At 44.4% G+C, this 10057-nt stretch overlaps 1 protein-coding gene across 1 annotated transcript; it reads left to right on the forward strand.

The window, feature by feature from the left end:
- Positions 1 to 2519: 2519 nt before the first annotated feature.
- Positions 2520 to 8414, forward strand: CCR2 (C-C motif chemokine receptor 2). The gene is made up of 2 exons (XM_029244394.1): positions 2520 to 2572; positions 6494 to 8414. Exon 2 carries the CDS (start codon positions 6505 to 6507, stop codon positions 7624 to 7626), a length of 1122 nt encoding a protein of 373 aa, XP_029100227.1. The 5' UTR covers positions 2520 to 2572; positions 6494 to 6504; the 3' UTR covers positions 7627 to 8414.
- Positions 8415 to 10057: the final 1643 nt, after the last annotated feature.

A 10057-nucleotide genomic window follows, 5' to 3' on the forward strand; every position in this document is an offset into this window, starting at 1 on the left:
TTGGGTTCAATCACCAGGAAGCACTGGCAGGAGATCAGAGTGGGAGCAGGAGGTTAGGGTACTTTCTGATCCTGCTCTCCTGCCTGGCGTAACTTCTAGTAGTGCCTGTATCCTTCAGTCTTCAGCTATCAACAGGGTTCAGGTGATACTGTTTTTTCTTTTGACTCTTAACAGCTCCCACTTTTGCTAGCATCTCTGGGCACCTCAACACCCCTACACCCCTGTTGGTCCTTTTAACCCCGCCAACCCCTCTGTACACATTCTCATCCTTATCGAGTCTTCAAAATCTCAGCTGAGTGTGTCTTCTGTTCCCTGCCCTAGAGATAAGACATAGATTTGAATCCTGGCTCTACCACTAACTACCTCTATACATCTCTCTGTTTATAAAATTACAGAGCTGGAATCAACGATGTCTTGTTATGTAGACAGAAATAGTAAAAGAGTAGTCGTGATCAGCAACAGCAAAATTCCCGGGTCTTGAGCTTCCCCATCACAGTCTGACTCAAAGGAACTAGCAGCGAGATGCTGGAATCAGGAGATTCCCTAAGTGGAAGTGGACCCAGTAATGCTGGGGTGAGTATCACCCATTTTGTTATTGAAACCTCAGAAAGACCCTTCTGATCCCTGCCCAGAGACCGCATTAGGAGATAACTGGGGAACTTTCTCTGTTCCTGTTCATGCAAGGAATTGCTTCTAAGGAACAACCTGAGGCCCTTTTGCTTAGCATGAAAAACAGGTCTTATGCAGGATACATGGTCACAACTTATTGAAATCTAGAAAGGACACCTGAACTTCCCTGAGTGTTTTATTGTTATTCACTACGATTTACTGAGAGCCTACTACACACCAGGCACTGTATTAGCCGCTTTACATTTATTTAAACCTCACAGACCCCAGAGGCCTTATTATTTGTTTCATAGCTAGGGAAATCAAAGCTTAGAAATTTGTCTAGCCTACAGTATGAGATCCTTCTTTCTATATGGCCTATCCTGGAGATGTCCCGTGTGCATCTGGGAAGAACACGTACGCTGTTGTTTGGTAGAGTTGTGTATATACATCTGTTAAATCCGGTTGGTTCATTGTGTTGTTCAAGTGCTCTATTTCCTTACTTCTATATGGTTGTTTTATCCATTACTGAAAGTGGGCTATTGAAGTTGCCAATGATTACTGTACAACCGTCTTTAGTTCTGTCAGTTTTGGCTTCATATATTTTGATGATCTCTCATTAGGTGTAAATGTTTATAATTGTTATATCTTCTTGCTGTATGGAACCTTTTATTAATATACAGTGTCCTTCTTCATTATCTCTTGCAAACATTATCTCTTGCAAACTTAATGTCTATTTTGTCTGATATTAGCATAGCTACCTCTGCTCTCTTTTGGTTAAGATTTGCACAGAATATCCTTCACTGTCAATCTATTTTTGTCTTTGGATCTAAAGTCTCTTATTGACAGTTAGACCATGTTTTTGTTTTGTCAATTCATTCTATCATTCTCTATCTTTTGATTGGAGCGTTTAATCCACTTACATTTCAAGTAGTTACTGATAAGGAAGGACTTCTGTCATTTTGCTATTTGTCTTCTATGTGCCTTACAGCTTTTTTGTCCTTCATTTCCTGCATTACTGTCTTTGCGTTCAGTTGACTTTTTTTTGTAGTGGAATGTTTATATCGTTTTTTATTTTCTTTTGTATATGTTCTATAGCTATTTTCTTTGTGGGTACAATGAGGGTCACATTTAACCTCCCAAAGTTTTAATTTAAATTATAGCTTAACTTCAATAACATACAAAAACTCTTTTATCTGGGAATGTCCTAACATCTCCCTCACTCTTGAAGGTTAGCTTTGCCAGCTACAGGAAAAACATTTATCTTATGGAGAATCCCTTGTATGTGACAATTTGCTTCTCTTTTAGTGTTTTCTTTTAGAAAAACTTCTTTCTGAGGAGTGGAACCTATAACAGCTAAGCACCTTCTTACTAAGGACACCTCTGACACAAGAGACCACCTAGCCTTCCCTTTTCACTAAGAAGCTGTATCTAAATAACATTTCTAACGAAGTCCCAAATCCTTGATGACACTGAAATCAGTGCATATGGTCACACGAAACATAATTATATTTCCTCCACCATCACCAACGGCCCCCATTAGCATTTATCTTCTTGGGAAATGAAATTCTGATGTGCTCGTTTCATGCAAATTATTACTGGCAGAAGAGAGTGGAAGATTTCCAGATACAGAGACCCACAAGATAAAGAAGCCCAGAGCTGTTAGACCCAGGAGCAGACACAGGGTGTGCCTAACTTACCCTCAAGGTTGCATAAGCAAGATTTCAAAATTAATTCTACTCTGGAGACTTCAACCTAGTATACAATGTTCCTGGCTGGAAAAGAAGAACTATATCATTCTTTTTTTCAAATCTTTACCATTACTTGCCCTTGTATCTCCGCCTTCTCTTTCTGCAGGAAACTTTATTTCCTACTTCTGCACACCAAGTTTCTACCTCCAGATCTGTTTGGTTCAGTTGCTGAGAAGCCTGACACACCAGTGCCACTTGGAAGAAGCCATCTACCGGTGAGTTGGGGGTGTTTTTTCTATCACTTTCTGAACCAAAGGCTCGAAGCATCTCAGTGCTAGAGATGCAGGGACTGGGAGCACCCTGGGGGTCTCCACAGCCCAGGAACTTGGGAGATGATCAAGAAAGGAGAAACGGGTGGAGGGCGGCATCAGTACCAGGAATGTCAGAGAGACCCCAATGGCAGTGAGGAAGCGCAAAGTGGAGACCCCCCTCAGGGCTCAGGTGGTAGGATAGAGTGGGCTAAAAGAAGACAATTAAGAAAGTAGGACAATCAGGTTTCTCAACTACTGCTCCTCTCACTCTGCCCCTCCCAGCCGCCAAGGACTGTGAAGAGCTGGAGCTTTCTACCTCAGATTTTCCCCCCTCCAGTCCATATATGTGATAGTCCAGGCCCTGCACCAAAATGCACCTCCTGCCTCAATTCAGAGGCTGAAGTGAGGGATTCACTTTTCTGGGAGGCAGCTTTTAATCAATTCTGGATGATGTGTCTTGACACTTGAAAGTGACACATTAAACAGTACCCTTCAGCTCCCCTGCTACGTGTCGGCTGTGGTAGGAGCTAGGTGTACTGGGGTGACATGGGAATAGGGAATAAAAAGGAGAAGGTGGCTGGCACTTGAGAGGCCAGGGCAGGTGAAGAGCAAAGCACAGGAAACATACGGTGGATGTGGCTGGGGCAGTTCACCCACAATCTGAATCACCAGAGTGAGGGTCTGGGCTGTATATTTGTGACTGACAGGCTTCCTGTATGATACTTAAAGCCAGCATTTCAGAATCACTGATCCAGCCCACACTTTCCTGTACAGATGAGGAGACTAACCTACAGAACAGCCCAGAGGGCCTGCTGCAGCTAAAAGGCTGTGTGCAAGGATTTCCAATATTTTAGTCTTTATAAGGTCTCCCACTGGATTACCTGGGAGTCTAGTCCACAGGGTAGCCCTTTGTTTCTCAGAAGCTTGTAGCCTGCTAGTTCGCTGTTATTCACTTTTTCAATTGATATTTATTTAGCAGCTTCTATGTGCTAGGCTGGGTTCTAGGGCACCAAGATAGCTCATTGCAAAACAAATCTCTCTGCCCTCATGGAGCTTATCTTCTGGCGGAAATGTCTCTGAGGGTGTGTGCGCGTGTGTGTATGTGTATGTGTGTGTGTGTGTGTGTGTGTGTGTGTGCTTGTGTATGTATGGGTTGGGCACGCTTGTATGGGAAAGTGTGTGGATTTTAAGGCTAAAATGCCAAAGAAGTTCTGTTCAAGGCATGGAAGAATAACTAGAAAATCTGTTACTTGTTCTTCTACATCCTTCTCTGCTCTCAGAGCCTGAAGATGAAAACCCCTGAGGGCCTTTGAAATTGTACAGTCCAAGGTTCAAATTCCAGCTCGGCCATTACTTGCTTTGTGAGTTTGGGAAAAATCATTTAATCCACCCATGCTTCTATTTCTTCACTTGTAAAATGTATACTGATCTCACAAAACGGTTGCAAGGATTAAATTAATTAATGTACACAAAGTATTTAGCATAGCACTTGGAGCTTAAGGAACACTCAATTAATTACTATAGTTTTAATTCTTTAGGTGGATACATTTTTTTCCCCAAGTTTGATGAGAGGTATTATTTAGTTGCTGCTGATTTAAAGAATCTAGTTCAGTGCTGTGAAATACAAAATCTGTGAAATGTATCAATCACAAGAGAAACTGAAGAATAAGGTGTATACACAGATAAAAACAAAGTCACAGTCACTGCCAGGAAAAAATGAATATTCTTGAGAACCAATTCTAATGATGTTAGTTGTCACACTTATTACGAGTTTTGTGTATTTTGTCCATGAACATTTATTGGTGCCTCCTTTAGCCAGGTGCCATCATAAGAGCTGAAGACAGAAACATGACCTAGTCCTTGCTCTCAAGCAGCACACAATGTGTAGAAGATAATGTGCTTATTTAGAGGCACACACAATGTTATGAGATAAGAATGATTTGACAGAGGAGGTGGGTTGGGCTTCACGGAGAAGGGGAATCTGAGCAGGATGTATGGCAGGATGAATAGGAGCTCACTAGCCATTTTAAGCAGAGGGGCAAGCATGTGCACAACCACTAAAGCCTGAAGGAAATGCTGAGTCTGGGGGAAATGGAAAAAAGATGGGTATGGCTGGAGCACAGGATCTGGGATTTGAGAAGTCATTAGAGATGAAGCTGAGAAGAAGTGAGCTTAGAAAAGCCATGATGAGTAGTCTGGGCATTGCCTTTGAGGCCCCGCCACATACAAATCGTGGGGCTACTCCAGTTTTAAACTGAGAAGTGCATGATCCAATTTCAGCTTCAGAGAAGACAGACTGAATGGGAGCATGGCTAAGAATAAGGCATGAACAAATGAAAAAGCTCAGCAAAGCCACAAGTGAGAAGTATAGGAGGCAAGAGAGTGGCAGTTGAAAGAGATGCAGAGGGGATGGCTCAGAGGTGTTTACGAGGGAGAATTCATAAGACTTAGTTGTAATAATACAAAGCATTTCTCTGTATCAGATGCTGCACTACGTCTTTGTTTCCATAGCAACTCAGCTTAGTTATTATTTTATACATGAAGAAGCTGATAGTTCAAGAAGTAATTAGCCCCGAATTACACAACTGTAGTTTGGAAGCAGGATTCAAATCTAGGTCTTTTTGGCTCCAAAGGCCTGGCTCCTAATCTTCTGAAGAAGAGGGGACCCAGGACAATGTCAAATCTTACTTCTTAAGTAATGGAGTAAATGACAATAGCCAAGATAAGGAATCTACAAGTTGAAGCAACTTTCCAGGGGCATTCAGTTTGGGGTGGGCTGAATTTGAGGTAGCTATATGATACCCACTTTGCTCTCTGCTGTATCTCCAGTGCCTAAAATAGAGTATGGCTCCTGGCAGGTGCTCAATAAATATTGGTTAAATGAATAAATCCATGGGGAGATATGCAGTCGGCAATGGAAAATTCAACTCTGAGGTGGGACTGGAAAGCAGAGCTTTGGGAAGCATTAGCCTACAGGAAACTTAGAACCTTGAGATTAGACAACACAATTCAGGAAGAACTTTGGAGCAAGGGTAAAGAGGTAAATAGTAAAGAAGTGGGAGCCAAGGATGGTGCCTGGGACTCTTACAGTGTGGTCAGAGGAAAGAGACACCAACAAAGAAAATGAAAAAGAAGTGGTGAGCCACTTTTTCTCCTGGAAGCCAAAAGTTTTTTTGTTAGTTTGTTATTTAACTTTTTTTTTTGGCCTTGATAGTCACTGTAATATCAAGATATTTTGATCCTAGTTCCCTTACCAGGGATCGAACCCACGCCATCAACAGTGAAAGCATGGAGTCCTAACCACTGGACAGCCAGGGAATTCCCAAGCCAAAAGTTTTAAATGGAAGAAATGAGCAGAAGGATCAAATGCTTGATGAAAAAGAAACTGAAAGCCAGCGTGTTTAAAAATTGGGTTGTCATTGCAACCCTGGCAAGAGAAGTTTTCTGATGGAGACAGAAAGTTGAGAGAGATATCAGAACACTCTGGGTGGCAGGTAACAGAAAATGCAAATCATAGTGGCTCATTATGAGCATCCCCAGAAGCCCCCAGCGGAGTCCCCTTAAATACTATCATCCAGGAATGGGTCACAGGCCTTGTACCACTGCAGAGGAGCTAGAGAAAGCAAGTGTCCAATATGGTCAGCCTTATCACGAGAGTCAGGCTCTCTGGGAAGGCCAAGGGTGTTGGGAAATGGCTGTGCGGAGATGACTGGTGTCTGCGACCAGGAATAAGGGGAACTGAGGAACTAGCACACACGTTTCAAGGAGATGGCTGTGAAGCAAAGACAAAGCCTAGGACGTTGCTTAAGTGGAGCAGGGACCTTGGTAAGACTGGGGATTGCAGCCATTGTGTTGTGTGTCATCATCTAGTCCTCTTGTTTACAGGACAAAGGAAGATGGATGGCAATGATACGTTTCCCCAGTTCAGCCACGATGTGCTTTCCACATCTCATTCTCTGTTTACAACGAATATCAAGGGGAACGATGAAGAACCCACCACCAGTTATGACTATGATTACAGTGAGCCCTGCCAAAAGACCACTGTGGGACAAATTGAAGCCCGGCTCCTGCCCCCGCTCTACTCGCTGGTGTTCATCTTTGGTTTTGTGGGCAACTTGCTGGTCGTCCTCATCCTGATCAACTGCAAAAAGCTGAAAAGCATGACTGACATCTACCTGCTCAACTTGGCCGTCTCTGACCTGCTGTTCCTCCTCACCATCCCGTTCTGGGCTCACTATGCTGCAGACCAGTGGGTCTTTGGGAACGTGATGTGTAAATTTTTCACAGGGCTGTATCACATTGGTTATTTTGGTGGAATCTTCTTCATCATCCTCTTGACAATCGATAGGTACCTGGCTATCGTCCATGCTGTGTTTGCTTTAAAAGCCAGGACGGTCACCTTTGGGGTGGTGACAAGTGGGGTCACCTGGGTGGTGGCTGTGTTTGCCTCTCTCCCAGGAATCATCTTTATCAAATCCCAAGAAGAACATTCTGGTTACGCCTGCGCCCCTTATTTTCCACTAGAATGGAAGAATTTCCATACAATAATGAGAAGCGTCTTGGGCCTGGTGCTGCCACTGCTTGTCATGATCGTCTGCTACTCGGGAATCCTAAAAACCCTGCTACGGTGTCGCAACGAGAAGAAGAAGCACAAGGCTGTGAGGCTCATCTTCGTGATCATGATTGTCTACTTTCTCTTCTGGGCTCCCTACAACATCGTCCTTCTCCTAAGCACCTTCCAGGTATTCTTTGGCCTGAGTAACTGTAAGAACAGCAGTCAGCTGGACCAAGCAATGCAGGTGACCGAGACCCTGGGGCTGATGCACTGCTGCATCAACCCCATCATCTATGCCTTCGTCGGGGAGAAGTTCAGAAGGTATCTCTCTGTGTTTTTCCGAAAGCACATTGCCAAACACCTCTGCAAACAATGCCCAGTTTTCTACGGGGAGACAGGAGATCGAGTGAGTTCAACATATACCCCTTCCACTGGGGAGCAGGAAGTCTCAGCTGTTTTGTAGAGGAGTAGCAGTTCGCTTGTTATTTTCAAAGGGAGACAGAAATCTATATACGATGATAAGCCTCCACAGTCTGTTGAAGAATACAGGACTCTAAGTCTCTAAAGCAAGTGCCCAGGAACCTCAGGGTTGTGTGAACCAAGACAGACTTGTGTCATTCCTTGTAGAGCCAACATGTGCTCAGGGAATATTCCAGAACAACTGTGGGCAGAGACCTGGACTCTCCAACAAGCTCATCGCAGTTCCTGGAAAATGTCACTTTTCCTTGTGCTTTTGCTCTTTCCCCCCTCGTCACCACTTTGCTCACTCTCTGATTCTATCAATCTCTTTAATCAGCTGGAGGTGGGGAAGAGAACGAGACAGGCACAGGTGAATGGAACAAGAGGGAGTGGGGTCAGGACCAAGGAGAAGGAGGAGGAAGTGTCAACAAGGCTGAGCCTGGACGAGGATGCAGGTAAGGGCTTTGCTCTCCCTTAGCACCATCTCCTACTGTATTTAACTTTGGAGGCTTCCCCAGCTCATGGAGAGCTTAGGAGCTGTAAGAACTTTCTAGAAGCTTTGGTTGGGTCCATGATCCCCCTTCTGCTAAATGCATGACACATTTCTGCTTTATTATGGTTTAGCTATGACAACCACGCACCCTACATTTGAAATCTATTCGGTATCTTGCCCCATTGTTCATGTGCTTCTTAGGCCTCATTCCCCTATACAAAAATTTACTAAAGGACTTCCCTGGTGGCACACTGGTTAAGAATCCGCCTGCCGATGCAGGGGACACGGGTTCAAGCCCTGGTCCGGGAAGATCCCACATGCCGCGGATCAACTAAGCCCGTGTGCCACAACTACTGAGCCTGCGCTCTAGAGCCCGTGAGCCACAACTACTGAAGCCTGCACGCCTAGAGCCCACGCTCTGCAACAAGAGAAGCCACCGCGATGTGAAGTCCACACACTGCAACGAAGAGTAGCCCCTGCTCACCGCAACTAGAGAAGGCCCGTGTGCAGCAACAAAGACCCAACGCAGCAATAATAAAATATAAAATGAATAAATCTTTTTTTAATATTTACTAAAGTGTTTATAAAAATATGCATAATCTTTAATGAGATGAAAAAATAAAAGCCCTCGCTTGGAAACGGGAGGGTTGGAGGTCGTGATTATGAGAAAGGGGTAGTCACTAGTGAGTTCCACCAACAGGAGTGGAGGGGTAAGCTCGCAGCAGGATGTGCAGGAATGTTTCCAGAATCAGCTAAGAGCAGAAGCCAGGAAGGATGCGTTAGAACACTTAATAGGCCTCATGCCTCTGGATCTGATGGTGTCTGTTTCCTTGTGGCTCTTCCTGCTTTCCTGCTCCGCTGCCCACCTGTCCCCCTGCAGCCTTTATCACATAACTCTGCCTGGAGGATTACCCTACTCCAAAAGCCGGTTTGTAGCGGTCCAGGAGAGCAGCTTTGGGGAGAATGTGAAGGAAACTGTGCAACAAGAACCCCCTGTTGGGCCCTGGAGTGGGAAGACAACTGGTGAGGATACTGGGGTATGTGCTCAGAGCAGAGAAGGGGCCTGTCTTGGAAATCAAACATCGGCCTGTAACCTCAGGGTCTATTACCAGGCAGGGCAGGCCTAGATGAGGAAGACGCTAGATAGGGTGGAAAAAAATGTCTTCCAAATTACCTTCCAGGACCTCATTTTTGCATACAGGCAAAGAGTTCAGGTATACACACACACACATTTTTTTTAATGTAAAGTAAAAATTAAAGCTGAAAACTGCAACTTGCAATTGTGGTAAAGTATCACTTTAAGAGTTACTACTACGCCATGCCTAACAACACTGTATTAGTCACAGAGACAACTCTGGTGTTGGTGGAGCACGTGGTATGTTTGGGAGACCACCGGTTCATAAATAAATGTTGATTAGGGAGTTGGAGGTCTCTGATCTGTGGATTTACTAGCTTACGGTGATGTAGCATCTAAATAATCTCAGTCGGATCACAGCACACACTCCACAACTGTCATCTCAACTGTCTTTATTCTCTCTGACTTGCTACCAAAAATCTCTTTTGCCTTGTTAGGAAGTCTAGGGAGTCGTGGATTTAATCCTATTTGAATGCTTCATGCCTTGCCAGTGTCCTTACTGATGCTCAAATGGTCCCCTCTTTGGCCGGTGGGAACTTCTAATTCAAGCTGACTCCTAATCAAAGCTTTTAAATCCGGAGAGGAATTGGAGAAGCTCACTTAAATAAGCAGAGATTTTCATCTTGGCTGAGCTAAGAATACAAATATATGTTAGTGCATTTCCTATCTGATGCAGGCAAGAAACACAAGGCTCCTGGAACCTGGCAACTGGGGAGCTGGAAGTTACTACGGTTTTACTTTCTTGCCTCGTGGCTGAAGAAGGTTTCAGAAAGATGCGTGTGCGTTGCGGGGGGGCTTCACCTGCAG

The sequence above is a fragment of the Monodon monoceros genome, unplaced genomic scaffold, assembly GCF_005190385.1.
Source record: "Monodon monoceros isolate NGI ecotype Baffin Bay Population unplaced genomic scaffold, NGI_Narwhal_1 Super_Scaffold_3, whole genome shotgun sequence".
In the NCBI taxonomy this organism is placed as follows: Eukaryota; Metazoa; Chordata; class Mammalia; order Artiodactyla; family Monodontidae; genus Monodon; species Monodon monoceros.

Excerpts from the sequence above, each read along its gene's own strand:
- CCR2 (XM_029244394.1), top strand. The coding sequence starts at position 6,505 with ATGGATGGCAATGATACGTTTCCCCAGTTCAGCCACGATGTGCTTTCC.